The sequence below is a fragment of the Gymnogyps californianus genome, chromosome 1 (genome assembly GCF_018139145.2).
Source record: "Gymnogyps californianus isolate 813 chromosome 1, ASM1813914v2, whole genome shotgun sequence".
Classification (NCBI taxonomy): domain Eukaryota; kingdom Metazoa; phylum Chordata; class Aves; order Accipitriformes; family Cathartidae; genus Gymnogyps; species Gymnogyps californianus.
The window spans coordinates 968,113-995,213 of record NC_059471.1 but is presented as its reverse complement, the minus strand read 5'-3'; the positions used below and the strand labels follow the sequence as shown (position 1 = coordinate 995,213).

Genomic DNA, 27,101 nt, shown 5'->3' with positions numbered 1-27,101 from the left:
GGGATGGGATGGGAACGGCGTGGCATGGCACGGGGATGGGATTAGATGGGATGGGATTAGATGGGTGGCAGTTGGAGAAGGGAGGGGAAGGGAGGGAAGGGGAAAGGAGGGGAGGGATAGCAGGTAGAAGGGGTTTGGGTTGGTGGGAGGTGGCAGATGGAGCCCGGGTGGCAGTTGGAAGACGGCAGGGCAGGGCTGGGTGGCAGCAGGGTGAGGGGTTGGGGTGGGAGCAGGACGGGTCCAGGTGGGGACAGGACATGGAGGGGACCCAGCGCCCGTTGGTGGTGCAGGCGTGGAGCGGGATGAGGGCGAGAGCAGGGGCTTGGGGACAGCTCGGGGCTGGAGGGTCCGGTGGCAGTTGGGGGGGGGTCCAACAAGGGGCCGAAGGAGATGGGGAGTGGGGCCGGGTGGCTGCTGGGTGGGGGGGGCGGGATGGGGCCAGAGCCAAGCAAGGTGGTGGGGATGGCAACAGGGCGACAAGCCCCTGGGGTGGGCTGAGGCCAGGGGAGGTTGAGGTGGGGGCTGCGCTGATGGAGTGTCCCCACAGGGCTGGCCTGGCCTGGAGGGAGACAGGGATGGGGACGGGGTGCTGCCCCCCACCAAGGGGCGCGTGGGTCACGGCAGTGATGCTGCTCCTCTGCCCAGGTGAGGGGCAGGGAGACGGGAGGGTGGAGCAGGGTGGGGGTACCCCAAAGGGCAGGGTGGAGGGGCATGGGGGGATGTGGGTGGAGGGAGGTGGGATGGGAAGCAGGCAGGGGGATGTGGAGGGCATGCGTGGGGTGACAGGGGATGGGGGACACGCACGGGGGGTATGTGGGTGGGGGACATGCATGGGAGGACATGCGCTGGGGGATGCGGGCACGGGGAGGTGTGTGGAGGGACATGGGGGCAACAAGGGGGAGGGATGTGGGACGGGGGATGCAGGCTGGGGACGTGGGCTGGGGGACGTGGGCTTGGGGACCTTGGTCGGGGGAAGGCAGGGTGGGGGACACGGGCTGGGGGATGCAGCCTGGGGCATATGGGTGGAGGATGAGGATGGGATGAAGATGGGGGATGCAAAGGCAGGGATGAGGGTGGAGGATGCAGACTGGGAAACACGGGCAGGGGATGCAGGATGGGGACAAGCATGGAGGGACACGGGCTGGCAACACAAGCAGGGGGATGCATGCTGGGCTCAGCATCTCGTAATTACAGAAGTCATCGCACTTTTCCCCTTTTTAAAAAATGTTCTCCGGAGTTTCTTGTACCCTAAGCTTCATGAGAAGCCAGCATTAACAGCCAAGAGCTGCTCAACCACCTCCTTTATACCTCTCATTGAAGACAGACGGACTCGCAAAATTTAAACATACCAGATTTTTCAAAGTTCCACTTAAAATCCTCCTTCTGCACTGCGGGGGTGGGAAATCCTCCATTGCCTGGCGTGATTAATGCCCTTTTTCCCTAAATGCGGAATCTCTTTCAGGTTTTACTGAAGCATCGAGAATCGTCTACTCCGAAGTTACAGTGCCCAGGCGGCTGGAGGCAAAGGATGGGACCTTCACAGAGGTCATTTGCTTTTTAGGACACGCTTTTTCGGCCACAGGTCTAGACCACGGCCTCTGCAGGGGCCGTGGGTGGGTGCCGAAGGGAGAACGGGGAGAGGAGACGGCTCCGGCTTCCCAGCCAAAATCAGCCTGTAAATTGTGTTTCCACTGTTGGATTAATTTCTGAAATTAATCAGCGCCTCGGCCGTTCCAGGGGGACACGTCCTATTTAATAACGGCAGAAGGAAACCACCACGTCGTCCATCTGACGCAGGCAAAGTAAGGCTCTTCCCCAGTTCCCCTTCCTCTGTTATTTTTTGCACGGGGCCATTATGGGGAATTAATGGACCCGCGCCAAGGATTTCTGCTTTGCTTTTCAGAAATTTGATAGCCAAGGACATCCCGGTTTTCACGTACAGCCCGGAAGGAGACCTGATAACCGAGTTTCCATATATTCAGGTGAGTTTAGATGTCTGCCAAGGATGCATCGACAGCCAGAACTAAATGACCCTCCTCCTCCTCGCAAGCTCATTCGAATATACCAGTGGATCTAAGCAAGGAAAGGCTTTCTGTTTCTAAAAAAACCCCATTATTTTTACACCGTTTGTTTAAAAAAAGGAAGGAAATTGTATAGAGACCGATAAAAACTGGAAAAACAATTTCAGATTGATCAGCACACTTGATTTCCCTTTCAAATTTTTAAAGTTTTTAAAATAATTCTACTCCACCAAAAGAAAAATGGAGAAATCACAAAATACCCCCCCGAAAATTCATCATTACCCAGTGACGAGCTCTCAGGCTCCTGCTTTTTCCTTGCTTACCTTCTATGCCTTCACTTTTTTCTGCACGTGAAATACCCCTTTCAAAGTGGCAAAGGATGGATTTGGGGAGGTTTTATGTCTCCCTTTACCGATGCAGGGGTTTTTTGACCTGGGCATGGGAGCTTTTCCCGCAGCCTGAAGCCACATTTGCACCTTGCAGGACGACTGCTACTATGGGGGGTTTGTGGAAGGCTCCCCGGATCCATCGTCTCCCTCAGCACGTGCTTCGGGATCAGGTAGGGCTCTTCCCAGGGGAGAACGGGGGGTTCAGTATCAAATGAACTGGGATGGGGATTTATCTCCCTTTTTAAAGCAGGTGCCCTCACTTCTGCGCGCGATGCTTCCTGCTGCATCCCGCCACTAAAATACAAATCTTCAAACATAGCTGAGATTTAGCATTACAGATTTTACAGCATGTCCAGTATAGATTGAAAGGCAGGTATTTTATAGAAAAACAGTTTTTAATTAAATTTTATTAAATATTAAATATTAAATATTAATATATTAAATAAACAACGCGCTTTATATTCTTCTGGCAGCCTGTAAGCAGGTAGCAGGTTTGACATGCCAAGACAGTTCAAAGACTTACTTTAAAAGACAGCAAATTAATCAAGCACTTCTCGAGAAACTTTCCTCTTCAGGCGCACTCCATGTCTGGGATAAATTTATTTCTGATAGTGCAAGCTCTGAACACGAGACAGAAAGCGTACCTGTACGGGCATAACAGTCTCTCGGCAAATCAGACTTCCCAAAACGCTGCATTAAACTGGTGGTCACCCATAACCATCACCAACATCCCTCCTGAAGTCCTTCCTGTAGCACTTATTTACTTTATAATATTAGTCAAACGGAAAGGAATACCAGCGTAACCTCTCCTCTGAAGATGAAGAGGATACTTAAAGGAACCACGCACAGCTCAGCATTCTTCTTCTTACATTATCCCTCTGCAACACTATCAAGCCCAAACCTTTGATCTTCTCCAGAAAAATCAGTCCTGGGGAGGAGGAGCTGCTTTTTTTTTAAAGAAATCATCCTAACTTTGAAAACGTTTAATTTTATTTCGTATTATTTTCACCGGCTTTGGTGGAAGGAAGTTATCCAGCCTTCCACGCAGCCGCCCGTGATTTACAGCATCCAGCTGCCCACACTCTGCACTGGCGTCAGCCTCCCCACAGCAAGTCTTCGCTGCCTTCACAGCCTGGGTGCGGGGACTCGCAGGGTGGGAAACCGGCTATTTTTTCCCATTAAAGACCTTCTTGATAAATGCACGAGCACAACTGCCGTAGGAAAGTCTTCTGGGTTTCCAGCTCAGTGTTTGACGAGGCCACATTTTCCTATTGTGATGCACAAACCATTAATTATGAACGTTTTAGGACTAAATAACTCAAACTCTGGCAAAACTAAGACGCATTGAGCCTCTCTTGTAAGACCAGGCATGAGACTGAGAATTGGTAGACCTACCTGCACCTTCTTTCTCACACAAGCACCCCAAAAGGTCTCTGAATTAAGTGAGGTTTTTTAGGATGCAAACTTATTAGCAGATGCAGCCTATTTCGCTACAATGTCTACGCAGGGATAAACAGATCTTAAAGACGGATGCTCCTTGGAAGAGCTGTAGCGCAGAGCTTTTATTGCCTTCTCACTTTCATTTAATATATAGCATTCATCTGCAGCTTCTTTCCTTTTTCCCAAAGCTGCATGATTGCTCTCTCAAGGTTGGTTTATGTATCCTGAACGCTGAGCATGACACTTTTTCCATAAAAGATCTTTTAGGTGAGTGCCTTGTATCTTCTCACGGGATCCCTGCCCGCAGGAGCAGTGGTACGAAAGAGCTAAATCTTTCCCTATCCCCCCTTTCAAAAAAAAACCCCAAACATAAAATATGGGCTGATCCCAACAGCCCTGAACCCCAGAGGTGGCTCCTGGAGCTTCTACCTGTTGGCAAGATGCACAGGGCTGCCCCGCATCTCCATCCACGTTACGATGAGCACCCTGCACCTTGTTTATTTTCGTATTTACTAAATAATTTAAGAAGTCGTTTAGTTCACATCTCTTGCTGACCTCTCTGTTTGAAAATTCGCAGTGGAGTTTTGCAAATTGGAGATCTGAGGTACGAAATCGAGCCCGTGGAGAACTCCTCCATGTTTCAACACCTCATTTACCGAAGGGCGTTGGAAGGCGGCTTACGTCGGCTGTGCCAAGTGCCCGAAGATCACAAGGACCATCTGCCTGAAGACGGAGAACTTGCGAAGGGGAGTCGTAACATCCTTGTTATCGAAGTAAGGACTCCCCATCCACTCGTGCTGATGTTGCACATTCGTGTGTATACGTACGGGTTATGTTAAATGCTGGGAGTGATCCGACCATAGGGAAAACTCCTGTTGCATTCATAAAAGCATGACAGGGGTTTCACACTGTAAAGCATCTGCAGGTCTGGAAGCAAACAGGATTTCTGTATAGTGACGATGAGCAAAGCACCCTCACATGGTATGGAAACCATACCTACAGCCATGCCTAAACATCACACTGTGAAATGAAGACCCCGTTTTATTTCTGGAGGAGTGTTAGGCAGCACTTTGTCATGTGCAGATCATCCTGCCCTGGGTTTGCTTCTCTCTTGAGATCCCTTCCCACTTGCCAGTTCATCTCACAGCCCCTGAAAAAAATATTCAGGTCTTAAAAATGGTCATTGAAATGAAAGTGGAAGTAGCAAACAAGAATTTTTTTAAGACAGCGATAAAGAGGGGAGTTGACATGTCTGTCAGCTCCAGAGGTAAAAGCAGCTGAAGGTTTCAATAAAAAATTTGAAATGATTAATTATTTTTGAAGACAGTTAGATAACGTTTCTAAATAAGCTGTGATCAGAAGCTACAGAAGCGATGATTTCAATCGTTACCGGCTTTCTATTATAGATAATCTATTGACAATCCAGTATGTCACTGCCTGACTCCAGAAAAGAAAGCGTAGACTCCTGGACCAGGGGTCTGCATCCAGAGCTCTTCCCTCCAGACCCTCTTCTTGTAGGGCTGCCCAGCCAAAGAGCCTGGGAAGGACACAGCTTGGCGGGCGGGATGTGCTCCCGGGATGTGGGTGCTGTCAGCCCCTCTGACAACAGTCTCGAGCTCCATCTCACAGGATCATAGGATGACCCAGGTTGGAAGGGACCTCAGGAGGTCTCAGGTTCAGCCTCCTCCTCCTCCACGCAGGGTCAGCTCTGAGGTCAAACGAGGTTGCTGAGGGCTTTATCCAGTCGGATCTTGAAGACCTCCGAGGATGGAGACTGCACAACCCCTCTGGGCAACCTCCTGCAATGCTAGAATCTTCCTTACTAGTGCGTCAGAAATAGACACTCTGAGGATGTCATTCCCCTTTTCTGGAGAAACCTCTGAACACCTTCCAGTGCTCCGTCTGCGCTGCCCTTACCTTACCTTCAGAGGGACCTGGGGGTGCAAGTCTGGGGTCATGGCTGGGTGCCTCTCCCCCAGCAGTCATTTTTGCCGAAGCCTTGTGAGCACCGAGCAAGGGGGAAGGTTACATCACCTGTCTTACTGATGCGACTCCTGCTCCTACACCCTATCTCTTTGCTTTTCTTTTCCCTCATTGAGCAGCAGAATAATTGCGAGTCTCATCGCTGCTCGTCGTACTTCTCTGATGGAGTTGTCCGCAAATCAGCCAGCACGCTCTGTTAACTGCAGGCTGCTGGGATAGATGTTGAACAGTTTCTGCTCTGGGTCTGACTCCCTTGGGACTTTATTTAATGCAGCTTTACCTCTTGGCAATAACGATCAACAACTGCTCTCTCTCTGTCTTCAGCTAGTATTCACCTTATAGTAAGCAAATCTAAACTCTACTCCCCAGTTTGCTTAAATTACACAGAAAAAAAAAAAGCTTTAGCAATGTCAAAATGCACACATCTGCTGGTTCTTTTCTGTTCGGAAACACATTTTCCATGTTTTCAAAGGAAATTAGTTAGTTCTGACATCATCTGATATTGGATATTACTGATGTGGTTGTTTTCAGCAACACCTTGGTTAGACAAATAGTTCATTTGCTTTGACTTGTGAATGCTTTTAGAGCTTGTGAGGACTTTTGTCATTGCTGTTCCTGCTTGCAAAAGAGCTGAGATAAAGTGTTATTTTTGTACCTACGAGTGTGGATAATTTATAGCGACAGCCTGGCCTATGCCAGCGTACTGTGATTGCATTCGGTGAAAGAAACAGAGAGTGACATTCAGAGATGCTGCCTCCTGATAATAATATGAAGCATTTAGATGAAAGAATTACTTATCAGCTCCCATGGCGGAAATATAGTTTTATAAATTGCTACAATTTCACTGAATTTACTGAGAACCTGCCAGGGAAAGAGGATAATTTATAATAATAATAAAGTGGTATTTGTTCAACGGAGAAGAGAGATGAGTCCCCATGCTTAAAATTACTTAAGCAAATGCATATTTTTAGCCATGCATACTTCTGCAACAGCCAAACCATTTAGAAAGTTGTCTTTCTGAGAGACAGCAACTCCTCCTCCTCTATTCTACCACCAAAACGCCTGGGAACTACTCAAGAGAAACGCTAACGTGTTTTCCTCATTCCCAGCTCAGCCAATGCCAAAGCTACCAGCCAGGTTTTTGTAGGGTCACCTCCTTTTTCTCCTCGCTGCTTCACCAAACCTGCAGATCCTGAATGCCCTCACAGTCTCACTGTGTGCTCACCCCATCAGAGATGGGACCATGCTGCCGCTGAGCAATACCACACTCGGAGGAGAAGAATAACCCCCCCAGATTACCCATTAACCAATGGCTACCAGCAATTAATGTGCTGGATGTACGAAATGTAGAAGTCAGTAGAGCTCTACCCAGCCCAAGACTGAGTGCATCACACCTACAGCGGATTTTCTTTTAACTACGGAGCTGCCCATGCACAGGTAAACGTGCAAAGGGCACAAGCAAGAAATGCCAAAAACGTTATTCCCAGAGGCTGCTGGATCCCAGGCTCAGCACATGGTGCCTCTCGCCAGCCGGGTCTATCGGTGGGCACGCTCCCTTTTGCTGTATTACGCAGGCGTGTTGGGCAAAATGAAGACAAATTAAGTACGAGTTACTTTAGTGGTTTTCATATGGCTTGAACAATTTCACTTCAGGACCAGTTTTTATCTGCAATTATCTGTTTACCCTCCTGGTTTCTAGCATTGAGCTGCTTGATGCAGGCAGCTCACGTTGACCCAATTTTCCCCTTGACGCAGTTTTTGTGGTGCCAAATTTAATGATTAAAAAATGGTCTCAGCACGTGCAGAAGTCTGCAGCTCGTAGTGAGCTGATTTAACATGAGCAATGCCAGGTAATCCCCCTGCTACCAAGAAAACCCCACCTACAATGGTGTCCTGTCTCTGAATCTCTCTGCTCTTGCCCTGATTACTCATTACGCTCATTAATCCTTCTCTAATGCATAACTGCTCTGTGTTCTTGTACTTAAGGGAAATTCTGGATTAGTTTGAGTAACACCACTTGGGTTTATTGCAATGCAGTATAAGCTTTAAAGCTCCTGAACATACCTCAATAACTGCAGCGTCATTTGTTCTCTCCAGGAGGTTTCTGGTCTCCAGATCCTGCCCGTGCCCACCAGATACTTGGAGCTGGCTCTGATCACAAACAAAGAGCTGGTAAGCATCAGAAATTATCGCCGTGCTACGGCCGTCGTGTTATATTGGAGGGAACCCTTGGCGTTCAGCGTTGTAACGTAGCCCTTCTCCCCTTTCAGTTTAAAGTTAACAACTACAACGAAACCCTGATGCTACATCTGTTCGTTTCCATAAGCAACCTCCTGAACACGGTGAGTTTTAATGACGCAGTAATTACGATCGCCGTTCTGCTCCGTTGGCTGGCTGTCCAGCCCACCACCCTGGGAAAGCAATGAATGATCTGTGCCTGACTGCAGCTACTCTACCAGGAACCGATGCGTTCCTCAATGCTATAAAACTCACTTCAACTGTTAAAAAATTGCTTCAAATATGAGTGAAGCCAGTTTAAAAATAATTTTGAAATCATCCTTATAAAACGGTTGACTTGGAATATGCATTATTGTTACTAAACGCTTTCTGGTAGCTCATTACGACCTCCCTTTCTCTCCCTTATGATCCCCTCCCTTATGAGCCTCTTCTTGCTCTGAGCCCTCCAGAACAGCACACGAGTTTTCCTCTGTGTGAATACACCGACAAGGAGCCAGCGCGTCACCCACGAGCTCAGCCACGAGGCACTCAAAAATGAGCTACACAGAAAGCCCCATTAATTTAACGTAAGGCACAAAAATACACGGCACGCTCAGCTCTTTCAGCTTTAGCAAGAAACTGGCTCTTGCATGAATAATGCAGAGACAAGCGCGGTGCCCAGGCTCGCCGCACGCCCCGTGGGCTGCAGGGGATGCAAGTTCTTGCCGTCTTCCAGGTCTACAAGAGCATGAAGCTGCAGATCGTGGTCAGCGCGGTGGAGATGTGGACCAGGACGGACCAGGTGACGACGGCCCACAGCCTGGCCCGGACGCTGCAGGTTTTTGCCACGTGGTGTCAGAGGGATGCTGTCGGTCGCATTAATTACGACCATATCCAGTTACTGCTGTAAGACTCCTGCGTTTTAATTGCTCAGCTCACGTACCGGCTATGGGGAGATAAGCAGGGAGCAAGGATATTTTCATCTCTTCTTCTTCTAGTTTTTACATATATATGCTAATAAGTCTTTTGTCCTGGTGATATCTCGTGGAAAAAAAAGGTAACAGCTTCACCAGTCCGTGTACTAATCAGCACGTATTTGTCATGTAAATTGATACAAGAATTCTCTTTTCCCTTTCATTGTCCTCTTTTATATTTTTCCACACATGTACACACAGAGTGCACAGCTTATTTCCAATTTTGATACACTTGTCTGTAACTGAATTATTTTAATCTCATTTTTAGTTTTTACTCATTTTTATATATACCAGCCACTCATTTTTTAGATATAATAATTCATTGTTACATGGTTTACAACTCAATATTTCAATTAAACCTTTTCGCTAGGACGAGGGAGTTAGATCTCAAACTGCAAGATGTTTAATCACTTATTTCACTCATTTGCTTTAATGAGCACCTTGTTTCTGTTTTGTCTGTTCCTTTTTCCTTTATTTTGGGGGAAAGAAACCTTCTGCATAGTAAAATATACATCTCAAAATTTATTGAATATTTCTTTTTTGAAATTCGACATATTATATTGCCAAATCTTTTAAAAATAATTTTGAATAATTATATTTTATTGAAATAGCCTGTAGGCCACTCTTCCCTTTAAAGCAGGGAGGAGGCCAATGAGTTTACAAACCGTGGCCCTGCCTCCTTAGCACGATGCATCGCTGGTGCTTGCACACCTGATCTGTGGGTACCAGCCCGGCTGCATACGGGGCTCCCACAGGAGAAACGGGTGATGCTGGGCTTTTCTTCAAGAAAGGAGCTCCTCGTTACCCAAACCCATTATTTTCCAGCTGTAATTCAGGTGACGCATCTCATCATTGAGACAAAGTTGTTCTGCATTTCTTTAATGTTCAAACTTTCCCGCTGCAGTGGCCAGCACTACAAGGAACGGGGATTTGCCTGGAAGGGCACAATGTGCCAGATGAACTCCATGGGTGTCGTCTCGGTAAGGAGAGACCTCGCGGGTTTGCACTGCCTGAAAGGAAAAACAAACCTTTCAGATTCACAGTGAACCTTGGGAGTTAATTCTACGTAACTCCTGGGCTCGGGCTTTTACCAATTAGCAGGTAACACCTAAACTGGGCATCTAAAGGAGGTGATGTTGGTCTTGTTTTTGCCATTTCTTAAAGAAGATGAGATGGTGAAGGAACAATTCCCCAGTGCTTCCCCAGACCAACTCTCATTAGGGGTCCTTTGGTTTCCCTAATTGTTTGTTTGCCAGTGCAAGTCCCCAGCTAGCACAAATTTCACAATTACTGAGCAAAACACTGGAAGGCTGGATCTGAAGTTCTCCACATCAACACACACCGACTTGAGAAAATGTGGACCTGTGGTTTTTCTTCCCGCCTGCAGTTCCCTGGCCACGACACCGTCAGCGACGTGATGACGCTCGCCCACGAGATAGGCCACAGCTTAGGCTTCAGCCACGACGACGCAAAACAATTTCACGACAAATTTTGCAATTGCAACTGCACCCACAGAGGATGCATCATGCGAACATCCCCGGGGTAAGCGAAGCTCGGCGTTCCCCGCATCACTGAGGGTGAGATTTAGGTCACTGCCTTCAGCCGTCCACCTCTGAGCAACCGCTGTGTTTTTGTAGGGGGGTGCGTATGCCCATTCCTCCACAGCATCTTTTAATCTTCCAGCTCAACTTGGCAGAGCAATGGGAGTCTAAGTTGCCCCTGCTTTGTGCAGGTGGTTGGACCAGGGACTTCCAGAGGTCCCTTCCAACCTAAATTAGTCTACGATGCTTTATCAAGTGAAAATAGTTATTTAGATATGACAACAGACACCAGTTCTCCCTGAGACACAAATCCACAGAAAACTTGGCTTCCTTGGATCCACTGGTCACAGAATATTTATTTTCTCCCTGTTTTCTCCAAGCGCTGCTTGGTTTTGGCTTCTTCATAGCAGGAGCTGCTCCTCGTACCTGCTCTCTCGCTATAGGACCATCACGAAGAAAAGTTAATCCCAGTAATTAATTAATGTCTCCTGAAACCTGTGAAGAATATTTGATAGATGTCAGCTTCTGTTGTTTTTGCATCAAAGAAACCATACGATATTGCAGGAACATCCTGTCAATGGTCAGCTCCATGTACTGCTGATAACACAATGTCTTTAAAAATGACTCATTCCTCTTAGCTCTAGAGGTCTGCCCAACACGCAGTGCACTTCAGCAGGCAGTGAAGGTTGCTTCATTGCAGATTTGTTTGCTTCCAAGTCCTAAGATCCTTTTCTTGGTGTGAAGAAGTCCTCACGTTTGTTTCCCTCTCTGCAATGCACGTACTGCAGCAACAAGAAGGGCACAGGCTCCACGCTTAATATTAGACCCTTATCTTTATCAGAGACCAACTAAGCCTCCCTGAAGACGTCAAGGATTTGTGAAACTGAAGTCTCCTAGCAGACTTGTCTGTTCTTTCAATGACATCAGCATTGAAAGAGCCATTTCAGTGGGGTCACCAGCAGTCCTGCTTCACCCCGTGATGGTCCCTACCATCCCGCCCACCTGGAAGTCACCTCCTCGCTGACCTCAAGGGGACTGAGGACCCAGCACACAAGGGCTCAGCAAGTCAGAGCACTGAGTTTCAGGGCTCTCTGATCCTTCGGCTTTTGCTGTCATCCATTCCAACAGCAACCTTGTTATCCTAACATACTCATTAAATTTATCTGTTTCCAAAGCCCTCCCTTTAGCCAATAGTTCTTCCAGAGTTCCTAAACAGCGATTAATCAACCTGTTCAGTTGAATTGTTTCCAGTTTGGCCACAGTAATTTCCATGCCCATATTTATACATGAAAAAAGGAGAGAAAAAAGGTTTATTCCCCCTAAAACTGTCCATATTCCTCTTTGCTAGTTGATCTATTTGTTCTTCAAGTCCATCAATTCATTTATGTATATGGTATGGTTATATAATTTTTTTTTTTTCTTACAGATCTTGCTTGGCATTCAGTAATTGCACTATGGGAGAATATTACAATGAAGTAATAAGAAAAAATCTACCTTGTCTACTCAACATACCATCTTTAAAACCATTTCTTCTTGAACTCTGCGGCAACGGTGTCTTGGAAAAAGAGGAAGAATGCGATTGTGGCAGTGACGAGGTCAGCAATTAAAAATTTCACTGGAATCTACATGCTAGTGTTCATAAAATTGTGGTGGTTTTGCAACTACAAAAGCTCACTGACTCACGGCAAAAAATGATCTTTGAAGTGTTACACATTCAAACGAGCCCACTGGCTTCCACTTCTGTGAATTCCCTTGAAGTGGGGGTTTTCCCAAATATGGCTTTACTCGTGGGCAAAATATGCATGATACGTGTAAACATAGGCACAGCGTATCCAGAGGTAAATTCAGTTTTTCTTCCATGGCTACGGAGGGACCTTTCGTGGCAGACTCCGTGCAGAGCTAACGGTGAACTCTGTCTGCAAGTGTCTGATAAGGAGTCACGCTGCTGGGACAGAGACGAGACCTCTCCATACCTCGTCCAAACGGAAAGGTGTTTTCCTTCTGGCTGTACTCATGTTCGTAAGAACGAGGGGTCTGAAGAAAACAAAAGTATCTGAGCAGTGCTGCAGACAAAGTGGACTCTACAGAAGGGACATGTCTTTGCCTCCAAGCCGCTCTATATACAAGCAAGTTACGAGCACTTGCATCTTCTTGTCTGTAAAATGAGAGTGTTTCTGTTTCTGTTCTTTCTTATATTTACCCTGAAGTCAGTGAAAGAAGTGCTTTTCTTGCAACACTTGCACGTTGGTATCTTCACAGCTCTAATTCCAGGATCCATGCAGTTGTGACACTTCAGAAAGTTTGAGTTTTCCAGTGGCAACTCTTGTTTGCGTTTTGTGTAATCGTTATTTGTACAAAGCTTCCGTAGCTTTGTCAAAACTCGGCCTTTGCACTGACATTTCCCACACAGAGCGATTTGCATTTGTATTATATCCAGGCTGGGGCTGAACATCCTGCACCTTGCTGGTAAAGAGGATTCACCTGCTTTAAGGAATTATGCAAGGAAAAACCAAATCCTACCACCTACAGCCCCCAGTGCCCCGGTCTCTCCAACCACTGGTCCCAGACCTCTTCTCCTCAATCAGGCATGGGGCTCAGCCATACAAGTGCCCTGACCAGGACACCCTTTTTATCACCCCCTTTTATCCCCCCTCTCCTCCATTTTCCCACACTTGTTCCTCCCTATCCACCTTAATCTCTCCCCGCCTTCGGTCCTTCCCCTAACCATCCCACACAAAGCTTTGCACATCCCCACATTTGCCTTAAAACATCCCACAGTAAGTTTTACACAGCCCTACATTCCCTCTCAAATATCACACTATAAATTTGGGTCCTCTTTAGGAGAACCAAGAAAATCTTGTTTTCCATCAGTGACCTGAGAGCTCTGGTCTTTGCTAACGTCCCCAATACGCCCTCTTCGTCAGCGTTGTGTGATCAATTCATTACTGTTCCTGTCTCCTTCCCTTGTTTTATGCTAAAAAGCCATTAACCAGCTCTCCTTACAAAGCAGATACCCTTACATCCCAGGTATTCTTAAAATTTCAGTAATTAATTGTGTTTATGTGACAAAGTTCCAAGTCCATCAGCTCTAGCACCTTGAATGATTTGGGACTGGGAGTTTAAACTGTTAAGGAAATGGTGGATCATTGCTGAAAGAGCTGAAAAAGAGAAGGAAGGAAAAGTATGAAGGAAGGAAAAAAAGGATAGAAAGGGAGACTAATCTCTCCCATTGTGCTCAGAAGGGTTTCCAGGTACTTTGGAAACATTAATGAACCTATTCTTAAAGCACCCCTGTGAAGCAGCTAGGTTGGCTGATTAACAGAGGAGATGAGACGGAAGCACTAGTGTTTAAGAGAAAAATGCAAATTGTTTTAGAAGAGTCTACACAAGGCGTATTTCCCCTCGACACGGAACTCCAGAATGTCCAGAGTTTGAGGAGTAGCAGAAAACAGCAGATTTTTTTCCTTTAATTTCCTTTAATTCCGTGTCTCTTAAGCTAGAGAAGGTGACCCAAATAAAAAACTCTTAACACTGAAATGCTGCAGCATTATTTACTTCCAGGCATGCCTCCAAGAAGGATGCTGCTTCTCCTCCAGCTGCTTGCTCACACCGGGGGCTTCTTGTTACAGAGGTGAATGCTGTCACAAATGTCAGGTAAGTTATAACAGCAACAACTGCTATTGGCTTTGTAATGTAGGGCCAACTAATGATTTAACTGTTTTTCAGAGCTGTTAGTTAGGTGGTATAAAGTTTACTTCCTGTATTTCTCAGTATATTTGGTCTGAAAATATCTGTAAACTGGATTGGAAACTGCTCATGCTTAGGTAGAAAACAAATAGTTTAGAAACACTGAAATCATGTCAGACAAAAATCATCACCAGGAGCAGCAAAGCGAGGGCGTAAGGACAGAACCGACTAACCCAACACAAGCACCGGTGTCATGGACCAAACATCCAACGATCACAAGTCTGGCTGAAAGGAAAGAGATTCTAAAACCTCATTTACATTCCTGCTGATTTTAAGCTTTTAGGGAAAATCCAGCAACACTGTATTTGTAGAGGCATTTCAGATTCAGCCTGAAATCCACAAATAAAACCACGAGTTTCTCTGCTGGAATATCAGCAATCACCATTTGCCATGTCTCAATTTCCGTAGGACAGCAAGGACTTTAGTCCCTTATACCTTCCTCCAGTCCTTATTCTGTCCGACTTTTTGCAAATTCAAGTTGCTGTTCTTCATCTTACACTTTTGGGGCATTCCCTAAGATTTTGCCACACGGGTTTCAGTAATTTGGGCCAGTCACTCCGGGGGAAAAAAAAAATCCGTTCAAAACTCTTTTTCTTTACAGTTTCAGCCAGCAGGAAAAATCTGCAGAGAAGACAGGAGCATATGTGATCTCCCCGAGTACTGCAACGGCTCTTCGGGGACCTGCCCCACGGATGTATTTAAGCAAGACGGAACCCCATGTGGTGACAACGACCACTGCTACGATGGGCACTGCCACAGCCACGAGGCACAATGCAAAGCTTTATTTGGCAGAGGCAAGATATCTCATCCAAGGAACTACTTAAGAATATAAGTACCTGCATAAAAAATACTAAAGAATACTTTTAAAATACCCCATGATTTTATAACAATATATAACTATATATATATAAAACAATGTTTATATAAAATATAGTATTGGGCTCAATGATCTTAAGGGTCTTTTCCAACCTAAACGATTCCATATATTTACGATAGTTAGGGTAATAGAAAAGGGCTTTTCTCAGGCAGTAGTTGTTGCGGTGCTGTTTAGGAACATCCCATGCCCAGTGTGCAATGGGAAGGGCAGACGTGGCCACCTTCATCCACTTGCCAGTAGAGGGTCCCAGAAACAAAGATGTGCTGGAGACAGTCATTGAGATCACTTTTGTGCCTTTGAAAGCAACCGCAACCTGTAATTCATGCACCTAAATTTCCCCCAGTTCAAACTTGAAGCATGCATGTGATTTTTTTGAATACCTGCCCACATCCTCTTTCAGATTATCTCAGTTCTGTAGGAAGTAACCAAACTTCCCCAGTGCATGTGTCCTGCAGCTGCAGGAGAGCGGATCTATTCTGCACTCCCTTGTTAGTGACAGCAGTGATGCCCATCACGATCCGAGTCCTAGGTTTCTTTATGAACATATGAAAGTCTTCTGTAAGTACAACCACAGTTCCTCTGTGATCTACCACATTTATGAGAAGTTTGGGGTCTCTGGGAACCCCTGCACATGAAGACAGTAGCACTTCTCATGAAAGGCATTGCTGGGAAAGGCAAGGACATTGATAAGGCAGAATATTTTGATAAGGCAGAGTATTTCTGTCATCATTTCAACATGGGACACCAAAGGAATTGTCACGTGAGCATTTAAATGGTGCTAATGTGGCCAACAGTGATCAGCCACCTCTGCAGGACAGCTGGGAAGTCTGGCAGTTGGTTTTACTTCGAGAATATTGTGGATGCTTGAAAACTTGTAAAAACGCCTGATGGGAGCCCTGCATTGACCACAGGCTCTCCATCTTTTCCCTCAGTGCTCTGTTACTCTTACACAACACCTCGTGAATATAAAGATGTTCTGAAAGAACTGGGAGGCCCCTGGGTTAGAAATGGTTCTGCCTTACTGAAATCCAGATCTCTGAGCTGTTCCTGACATCTAACAGGAATTAGTGTTGCTAATACTGAATAGAATGGTGACGATTCCGGTTTCACGGTAAATGTAAGATATATTGACCTGTGTCACACAGCAAGTTAGACTTAAAGAAGAAAATAGGTTTGGGAAAGATTTTAGGCTTTTAATCTAATTTTATGCGCCATGGACCATGGTCCATGCTGATCATTGGTTGATCTCTTGGTGGCAAATCTGTTCATTTAGCCACTTCAGTCTCACATTGATTATTCTGGTCCAAAAGAGGACCAGAACCAAAAGATGGCGTGGGGGGGTGGGGGGGTGGAAATTGCCCATAAAACATGGCAGGTCAAACACAAGCTGTGGTTGACTAGACCTTCATTTCAGAAAAAAACACAAAAATCATCCGGAGGGGTTACGGGGGGTGTGGGTGCGGTTAGTCCCTGCCTCTCCGTGAACACCTCCTTTCGCTCTCTCGCTCTGCAGCCGCCCACCGTGCCCCGCTGAGCTGCTTCAGGGAAGTCAATGTTCGAGGCGACCGGTGTGGGAACTGCGGCTGGAACGGGACGTACTACACTAAATGCCTGGAAGAGTTAAGTGCTGGTTACTGGTGGTTATTGGCGTCCCAGTGCTGCCAGTAGCCAGGCAGGACTGGGACATCACTCTTGTGCATTGCTGTACAAGGCACACAAACAGAACGCTGTTTCTAAGGGGTTTTCAACTTGAATTTTTTTTGTTGTTGTTGGGATTAGGCGCAACAAGAGAGGCAAAAGCCAAAACGGTATCAGGAAAAGGAGTGCAGCTTTTTGTATGACTTGGAAGCCCTGCTAGGCTTTTTGGGTTGGTTTTCATAGATGAAGGAGTGATGTACAAGCATTGCTGAGAGCCTACTTGTGTAACAGTCAAAGCAGGGGAAAAAAGCACACGGCAATAGGAGGAATTTGAGGCAGCGTTGCTTCAGGTTGCGTTCTTCTTGCACTTTACTTTCAACCCAGAAAGTTAAGTGAGGACGGTTTTCTTTTTACAGGAACTTACAGATTTTTCTTCTTTGCTTGTCCAGAACAGCCTTATTTCCCAGCATTAATGGAAGTTCAGCACATGATACTTTCCAGCTTTCCCATAGTAAGGGGTCATCCCATCACCATGCGAGGGCTGGGTTTTCCTGTTCAGCTTGATAACGGGTTCTCTAACCCTTTTTCTCCTTTAGCATTAATGCTTTTCATGTTGCTGCCATGCGCAGCAGTCATCAGTCAGTACATCTTGAAAGACATCCCTAGATAGGACATTGTTGTAGAGTGCGGTCCCTCAACCTTTGAACTCCTCACTCTCCAAGCCCTCCTCCGTGGTCCTGTCCTGAGAGCAGGACCTGCTGAGAATTACTCACATTTGAGTGTGGATATGGACAATCAAGGAGAGCGATTACCAGGACCTTGGAGATTTGCCGTCTCTATGCATGTTAACATTCACTCAAAAACATGCAGTTGCTAGTACCTAATCTTTCTTCATGCTTGCACTTTGGCAGTTCACCAAGAGGGGGACATTGCTGTCGTTAGAGGAGATGCCAGGATGCAACTTCAGGATTTGAGCTTATTTCCTATTTTCCTACTGAGCACTACACAGGCAGCACCTGAGCCTCACTGTTGCCATCTCTGGGCACAGAGACGAGCTTCTGAGTAACAACACCCAATTCTTTCTGGTATAAACAGCAGTGTTTCTTATACAGTATATAAAATGGGCAAAACACACAAAAAGTGAGGGTCAAAAAGTCAAATGGAAGTGTCTCTGCAGCTTCTGGAGAGATACACCAAAGGGCTGTGCCTATGGGCCCAAGGCACTGACACCAACTGGCATAAAAGAGTCTGCGTCAATACTAGTTAAATGTCTTAACCTCAGAAAAGGGGTGGTTGGATGCAAACTATCTCAAAGGATTGATGCTGGACAGCTGGAACCTCTGACGGTGCCCAGGGTTGTTCCCACCGTGTGAGCTGGAACGGGCCAAATTTGTACCAGGGTGCGTACCAGCGCCATGGATCACCACACCCTCAGATGCCTCTACAAAACCGCAGCAGTCTCTTTGTCTATCCCAGGAATGTCCTGTGTGGAAGAGTGCAGTGTGCTAACCTTAAAAGAGTACCGGTCCGGCAAGACGGCGAGACCGTGGTTCAGACTACCGTGAACGATCAGCTCTGCTGGGGACTCGAGTTCCACCTGGCTCCAGACACTCCTGACGAGGGATCCGTGAAAGACGGCACATCGTGCGGTAGAAACAAGGTACCCTTAGAAAGCTAGGAGGATGTACGAATAGTACAGGACAGAGATTAAATGGAAGGATTTTGTTCCTAAAGGACGTGTTCTTGATCTCTGATATAAACCCCATAGTGCCTTCTGTTAAAGCCTGCTTTAGCAGCTGAAAAATAGGAACATCTTGTATTGGTTTTGTGGGTGGTTTTTGTTACCTCAGACTGAGTGGCTAACACAATAGCTGCTATTTTTTCCATTAGAAGGGAAAAGCAATAGATTGCGCTCTTCTTTTGAAGCTACTAACCAAAGTCAAAGTTTATTTGTTGTACATAAAAAAGAATTTGAAGTGTTGTTCCAAGAATAGGACTCACTTCTTCCCTTTGACCCACACAGAAGACCAAATTCCTGTCAAGCTGGTGACATACTAAAGGATGAGTTTCCTGCTATTAAATGGCAGGGAAAATATTTCTAAGAAAAACAGAGGTGCTGAGTTCCACCACAAGGGAAGGAGCTGCTCAGTGTTGGCTTTGGTAGAGTTCTCCTTTCAGGAGACATGGGTTTCACACCACCAAATGCAAACATTAATTCCAAAAATAACTAGTTTGCAAGGCAAAATGTTGAAAATATATCTCCTTCATTCTCCTCCTGCACAGAGGAGATGCGTTTGTGTCTCCTAGAGCTAGGAAGATGCTCCAAGTTATTCACTGCGCAAACAAAACATCTTCTGTAGTTCCAAGGTCTTGTTCACATCATGGACTGGACAGGACAAGACCGGCGTTCCTGAGCCACAAACTGCCAGGAGCTGGAGAGCACGCTGGGGAAATAGTGCTGCATTTATGTGCAAAGATCAGGATGATTGTGCAGGGTCAGTCCAAGAGTCCATCCAGCCCAGAATCCTCCACCAGTCTCGGGCAGGTACCTAGGGAATGGTATGAACAGAGCAGGCACATACGGTACTTCCTACTAATACTGGCACTACCTACAATTATTTTCAGCACTTAATTACTCAGTTCCTGAGGCAGAAGCTTTTTCTGTGCATTTTGTAACCCTCAATGGGTTTGTTCAGTCTCCCCTTTGGTTTGTCTTGAACCTGGAACCCGAGATCTTCATTTTATGCTCCCCTAGTGCTTGTGTGGAGAAAGAAAAGTCCTGAATGAAATAAAATGAATGACTGAAAAGACTTGGCCCGCTGTTTCTCGCTACTTTTATCCCTATTCACCAGTCAGTGCCCTTTCCTACTATCTGTCATTTTATCATTTCACGAATATAAATCTGCCTCTTTCTGCAGATATGTATGAACAGGACATGTGTCAGCGCAGCTTTTCTCAACAATGATTGCAGGGAGAAAAAATGCAATGGCAGAGGGGTAAGTAGAAAACATCTAAGTATCCTTTGAATAGTAGAGTATACGAAGTGTAAATTTGTCTCTCAAAAGCAGTATTAGAAGTCCAAAATCACTCCTGGTTCAGCAGCACAGAGATGATTTTGGTTTTCACCCATGACTGTCCTCCCAGATTCTGCTCTGGCCATCCACAGCTCTTCGTAGCAGTGTTTGTTCGTTACTTTTATCATTTTTCTTCTTTGTTCCCTCAAATATTGTGAAAACCAACTTCCACATCACAACGCTTCACCCTTCATCGCATCTGTCAGTGCTACTGAATCTAAATTTGGTGGAGTTGGAGAGATCTTCTAAAAAATGCATGCTCAGTTCTGTAACTTCACTTTCCTTACAAATACCACAGAAATGGCACATTTTGTACAACATTGGCTGCACTTAGTCTTACGTAAAACCTACATTTCAGACATTAATCCTGGCAGAATTATTTCACATGTGGATTTTTTTTTATGACATCAATTCCAAAGTACCTGTCCCTTGCCAGACAGATATTATCACAGATGGGCAGAAGATCTGTCTGGGTGTTAGTGTGGATGCTAAGGGAGAATATTGGGAAGACTTGCGATCATCTGTCCTTTCTCTGCAATATTGCCAAGGACCAGTAAGAAAAGTTACTGGCAGTCTGTCAACCTGTAATTGGAAGGGTCTGAGGTCTGGTTTTCTTCTGCTCTGTCACCAGCTGCAGGTGGCTGAGTCCATCAGAAGTTATGTTCTTGGCAACAGTGTTCTCAAAGTAGTTGGAATAACCATGTCTTTTTGCTGTCTCCGGAGAGAAAGGTTATAAGCCAAAAAATGCATGCTTTTTTCTTGGGAAGCCGTTCTCCAAACTAAACAGATATCCTTAAAAATGAATAATTATTGCTCTATACGGTTTGGGCTGCATGAATGAGTGAAGTAAGCTAGCCTCAACCCTGTTTCCCCAGAAGAGAGAAAAATGTTACTCGAAGCAGAGACACTATGTTTGGGTGGGAAACTGTCACTACCTACATGGGCGTGCAAAATTGAGATGTGGGGGAGCAGAGCTATGGGTCCATACTACTAAACAATAACACAAAGCTGGACTAATAACATAGAACACGAAATCAGCCAACTAGCATCTGAAGAGGGTTAGAGAGGCTCACTTCTGCATCACCTCAGTGCGTGCCACTGACACAGGCTGACCGCAGACCCACATGGCAGCATGACCCCAAATCAGGGCTGTAGTCCCAGGGGAGCTCTTCCCTCTGCTCCTGGTCTACAGCGAGGATACTCAGGCTGCTCAGCAGCCCTCGCTGCACCCCATGAGAGGTTCAGCTGTTACGGACCATGAGTGAGAACCAAGGAATGCAGGAGCTGAGTAATCCAGCCTGGACAGAACAAATAAATGTGCAACGAAGGGAGACACGGTCCTATCTTGCAGGTAAACACATAATTTTTGAATCACATGAAGGTGACAAATTCATTTTGGACATATTTGTGAAATACGTTGTCACGACAGAAATAGTCAAAGCATTCCCAAGTGCAAGGTAGCTCTGCAATAAATAAAGACTGCACAAATGCCTTCCAATGCCTTTGAGATTAGAAATGGCTTGAGAAATGCAAAAAGCACTAAGTTGGAAAAAGGCAAATATAACCATCTTTCACCGTCTGTATGCTGTCATCTCTTCCCTGCTGTGTTTGTAGCACCTCTTCCAACAGGACCATCACCTCAGTGATGGATCGGGAACTCCCACTGCCCTCAATTCACCAATGTAGCAGACACCTAATGATCGGTACAAGCCACACAGCTCACGAGTCTGCGACCAGGAGCACCAGTCTATCACCCTTGCACAAAACAGGTTGAACATTTCCACAGCGGCAGCTAAAGCAGAGTAACAAATTTATCTTAGGACATGGATTTCATCCAGCCCGTCTCTGCTGTGCCTGCCAATAAGCTGTGCTAGCAGCCTATTCCCCAGAGAAACGCAGGGCCACCTCACAATTTATTTATTTTTCATGCCATAAAATACGTGTTTTCTTTTAGGTGTGCAACAGTAAGAAAAACTGTCACTGCGATTTTGGATGGGCCCCTCCGGACTGCAAGCTGGAAGGATCCGGAGGCAGCGTTGACAGTGGACCACCTCCTGCTTTGCACAGTAAGCGCGGTGGGGTGGGACCTCTCTGCACATTGCACTGCCTGTCTTAGCTTTATTTTTTCTTCAACAAGTTCAGCATTTCTCCATCTATACTTTCAGATCACTTTAGACTTTGTTCAGGCATCTCTTTGTCCCTTGCTATTTAGCAGTGTCAGATTTTTTTTTTTTCCCCCTCTTATCTCGCCTTCTTTTTTATCATTCCAGTTGTGCTTGCGTTGCCTGACTCTATCAGACTACTCCCAGGGCACCCGCACGAACTGCAGATCGATTCCATTAAGCACAGGGGCCAAGCAGCCAGCACACAGTTCATTAAGATAGTTTATGAGGGGTGTCGTTCTGAGCTCATCAAAACCCTCTTAGGAGAATCTTACTCTCCTCTTAACAGAGATCTCCAGCAGAGCTCCAATCCTGAGAAGACAGGACATAAATAAATACGATCCTGGCGTGTACCTCTGAGAGGTACACTTTTGCCTTCCTATACATTAGGTATTCTAACTTGCTGATTAAGAAATACCACACACTCAGCAGTACTCCACAAACCCATCAGCACTCGACAGCTGACAGCCTTCAAGCTCTTCCCCAACCCTCTCTGCTCATGAGTTCTGCTACTGACGACGAACTATTAGATCTTCCTGCTGTTTATTCGACCAGGCAAATGGGAAGTTGCTCAGGCAGTAATGGGCCCACTGGCGCTGCAGAAATAGAACTCTTTTGAGTAGATAACAGTTTATACTTCTAATCAGCTGCTCTTCAAATATCAACCCATTGTGGTATTTCAGCTGCCTGTATGGAGGGGAAGGGACCCAAGTGGTAACGTTCTGCTCCTCTCAATTCATGGAGAAAGGCCGATGCCAAGTTTTACGCTCCTGCTAGGGTCTCCTCAACAGTTGCTTAGATATGCTGGGAGGAGACAAGCCTTTTACACTTTCCCTACGAAAAAAACTCTCATACTTATTTATCCATACACTACCTACATGCTGAAGCCTCAGCCATTAGCTGAAGTAGGTGTTCAGCTCACGTTACTTTTCCTTCAGTGCTGTACTTGGATATTTCTTCACCTGCATGTCCTTACCAGGGAACCACACTGGAAGCCTTCCTGCTCATTCATTATGTCCTCAAACTCCTTACCACGCAGTCCCAAAGACTCCCTGTTTCCAGGCCTGTATAGCATTATTTTAGCCTCTACACTGTATACCTGAAGGCTTTTTATGGTTTCTCAGAGAGATAAGAACGCTGCTAGCTCCCAAGTAGCAGTGGTGGAGGTGCCTTGGAGACCCAGCCCGAGAGCAGAAGGGAGGGAGCATGCAAGCCAGCATCGGCTCGTTTGGGGTTGTGCACTCAAGAATATCTGAATATATATGACAAACTGCTGTTCCCACTAGCGTTTTGTCGTGCCAGAAATGCCTGGTGTGCACAGAGCGCAATGTTCTTTCTTTCTCTCTTCCAAGTGTTGAGAGCTGCAAGGAATATGGGAAAAGCTGCTGGAATGCTTCTTTTACTCCTCTTGATTTTGGCCTTTCTGCTGCACAAGAGGGTTGCCGTGGCTCAGTGGATCCGAAGGTAAGTAAAGCTCCGCTAATCTTTACGTCACCTGGCAAAACTGAGGCACATTTAACAATTTCTAACCAAGGTTCTCAGCATCCCTCTCCACGAAGGGCCTTGCTATGAGTTCACTGCGCAATGCCAGCCACCCCTCTTGCGAACCAAGTCCCTCTTGCTTCAAAAACAACCTGCAGGGTAACGCAACCACACGTGCTCCGATCTGCGAGCGGAGCTTTGTCACAACTGCCTCTTATCCAGAAACGGCAGCTAGAGCTTAATAGTTTTTAATGCTTTCTGGCACTTGTTAAAAGTTTTCCATAAAAATTTTGAAACTAAAATTGTTGTCTAACTTCAGCATAATCTTGCATAAAATTCGGCTTTTTCTAAATGCCTCTTCCTTTTTTCTCTTTTGGAATGTTTAATCCCTTTTTTTTTTCTTTACCTTTTCCTTCGATTTTCACTTTTTTCATTCACTGAAAAATGCAAACAAAAGTTGAAAAAAGAAAGATTTTAAAAGAGTGTGTGGAGGATAAACACTCTTATCCTCTTACTGGTTTGCACATTTTTCCCAGGTCAAACGGGTTTATAAGCTTAACCGAAAGAATATGGGAATGTGACTGCAGACAGGGAGAATGTTCAAAATCCCAAACCAGAAAATGAACGATGACATTCCCCTCGATGATCTCTGCACATCCACATGCTTCAGATTTGCTGGGCTAATTTATTCTGCCAAGAAGTAGGAAAAAAACCACACGGAGGTTTGTTCTGCTCTTTGCAGCAAGACTGTCTAGTACCCAGCTACCTCATGTAATTTAGGTATCTCTACCCTACGTTATAGTGTCCAGAGCAGAGGTAATAAATGCTTTCCCCTTACCACGGTGATCTGTGGTATCTCTGGATCTCAGGTAAGAGACAGGATTTAACTTACTTCATAGTTCTATTATCTTTTTACATATCCATGTCAGAGAACACGATTTCAAAAAAACCACCCAATATTTCTTATAAGGTACTTGTCCATAAACTAAAGCATCTTATTCTGCATGAAATCACTGTCCAAAGTTCATGTTCACAGAGCGCTTTACGTTATAGGTGGCGACTTAGACAGGAAAAAAAATCGTAATAGCACTCCGCCGAAAGAAGTAAGTGTGATCTCCTGTCTCCAATTTAAAAATGACATTCTTGAAGGGGTTTGGAAAACTTAACTTCTCAGTACTTTCCAAACATCTTTTTCCTTTCTCAGTAATTCTTGCTCCCCCAGTTCTCTCAGTGCCAGTCGCAAGCTGCCAGTGAGGACACACTCAAAGAGTGTGTGCAGCATACCTGCAGAAAATTGTTTTGGTTTATGTCAAAAGAGTTTAGGGTAAAAATATCAAGTTCCTATAAATAGAAGCGCATTCAGACTGACTACTTCAAGAGCTGGCATTAGCATGACAACATAGCTGAAGAAAGCACAAACAAAATACTAGCCCTTGTCAGAAAATAAGAATTTTGTCTACATTGGGACAAATATGAGATCTCTCCTAAAATGAGCAATACGAGGTGGCAGACATCATAGTGTCCTGGCAGGGAGCTGCCAGGCCGGAGGGTCAAGTTCAAGCCTCTGCTCTGGTCCTGGCCATGGGGCTTTTCTGCGGTGCCTGCCGCTGTTTAGCAAGGCTGCTCTATCCTCCAGGAATTTGGCCAATCTAAACTACGTCAAAGGTGATGCAGTTTCATCAGATCAACTTTTCCAAGGGAGGAAAAAAAAAAAAAAAAATCCTGCTTCTTCTAGTTAGAAAGGCAGAAGAAAACAGATAAGGAACCAGAAAACAGAAAATACAGTAAGAAAGAAGAGCAGCCAAGGTCTCACCTCGCACCACGTGCGCGGAGATCGCCCATCCAGGAGGCCCAGAGAAAAGCCCTGGGGTCAGAAACTCATGGTCTTCAAGGAAAAACTGGAAGACGTGGGTTCTATAATTTGAAGAGGTGACTGAGGGGATATTGGATAATAACCCCCAAATACGTTCAAGGCAACCACAACTGAGACCTTGGTTTTTAGGTTTATTGTGGGCAGAATAAAAAACGATGAGACTAAACTGCAACACAAGAGATTCTGGCTAGGAAGAAGTGAAAAAATGCTGTGTTTCTTTTTATATAGCACTGAGGAGGTCTGCCACGTCTCACAGAACAAGTGAGCCTGAAGAGACAGATGGGGAAAGTTACTTTTTTCTGTCAATTGTTAACTAAAGTACGGCAGTCATTGTCACAAGATGCTGATGAAATCAAGCTCTGAACATAATGCAAAAAAAGATTAGTCACATGGAGAGATAACAAGATTAATCAAAAATTTAACACAGTATTAGCATAACTCACAAAATAAGTAAGAGGAGAGCAGAAGAGGTAGCCTAGGAAAGGTATGTTAAGTCTGCCATCTTTGTTGTTAATACATTCTGTGTGGTCCCTAAACGCCACAGGAGTCTCGAAATGACAGATGTGATAAAATGCATGTAAATTAATTCTGTGGAGGCAATGCAATTTAAGAATTTTACTACAATTTTGCAAACATTACAAATAAGAAAAGCCACTGAAGACAGAAAACATACATTCATTAAGAATACCAGGGAAGCACTGAGACACCAGGGCAGAGGTTGGAAACTCCAGCCCAGGGAACAGGAGCAAAGAGAGGAGGTGCCTTGGTTCCATTTGCAGGTAATATCCCTAGAAATGTAATATACCCTGACAACTACAGGAGTTATAAACAGAACACGAACTGGCCCAGATCAAGACCCATCCAAAGCAGCATCTCATCTCCAGCATGCAGTAACAGCCTGGGGAAAGCATCACCACCAGGACACGGTGAGCTGATCCTTGTCTCCTGAAGTTCTGCTGATGGCCACAGCTTGCATCCAGACCATTGTATTTAAAGGTCCTGTTGGACTCACCCTCCACAAATGCATCCAATCCCTCTGAACCTACTTATCCTACTGCCTCCCCAGGATCCCGTGACTGTGAATTTCAGCAAAAAAAAAAAAAGTCTTCACCCTCTGGAAGCACATCCTTCCAAGCAGTTCCACTGTTCTAGTATATATTCCTTAAAACTGTAAAACACTGGACTCCGTACCACCAGCATGCTAAGAAAATAACCTCCGTTTAAGTCGAATATGTTGTATTAACCTTAATATTTTGTTTTTCAGGAGAACCTAGCAGAGGAAGAGGAAAGTCCTTCTAAGGATTAAGCCAGAGGAGTGCCTCTTCGCAGGACACAAGTCCCCAGAGGGCTGAAAATACCCTAGGCACGGCTCTGAGAGCAGCCTCACGCATCGCTGGCTCTGTGGGAACTGCAGGAAGCCACACTTCCCAAATCTGTCACGTTAGTTTTGGTTTTGTTCAGCTTTAAATAGCAACGTTACCTCCACTGAAATAAACAGGTTTTCTTCCTATTTCTGTTTACAGCAAATAACTTGTTTTCTAGGAGGAAGCTGGACTCTACACTCCTCCAAGGGTTTCCATCTCTGCTTCCTAGGCATTTTATGTCTGCTGCGGCAGCAGTCCGGGTCCTCACTTCACGGGCCTTGCAGCAGGCACGGGGCGGGCTGTATCTTGACATTTTGAA

General features: G+C 45.5%; 1 protein-coding gene across 1 annotated transcript; it reads left to right on the top strand.

The window, feature by feature from the left end:
- Positions 1-575: 575 nt before the first annotated feature.
- Positions 576-26,724, top strand: LOC127026567 (disintegrin and metalloproteinase domain-containing protein 9-like). Its single transcript, XM_050911881.1, is given in 22 exon segments — positions 576-648; positions 1,421-1,545; positions 1,738-1,802; positions 1,904-1,982; positions 2,505-2,535; positions 2,538-2,580; positions 4,428-4,623; positions 7,931-8,005; positions 8,104-8,175; positions 8,787-8,956; positions 9,929-10,004; positions 10,412-10,566; positions 11,992-12,160; positions 14,127-14,219; positions 14,914-15,106; positions 16,703-16,808; positions 18,304-18,487; positions 19,746-19,823; positions 21,856-21,967; positions 23,416-23,527; positions 24,768-24,795; positions 26,683-26,724. Coding segments are annotated over 22 exon segments (2,277 nt in total).
- Positions 26,725-27,101: the final 377 nt, after the last annotated feature.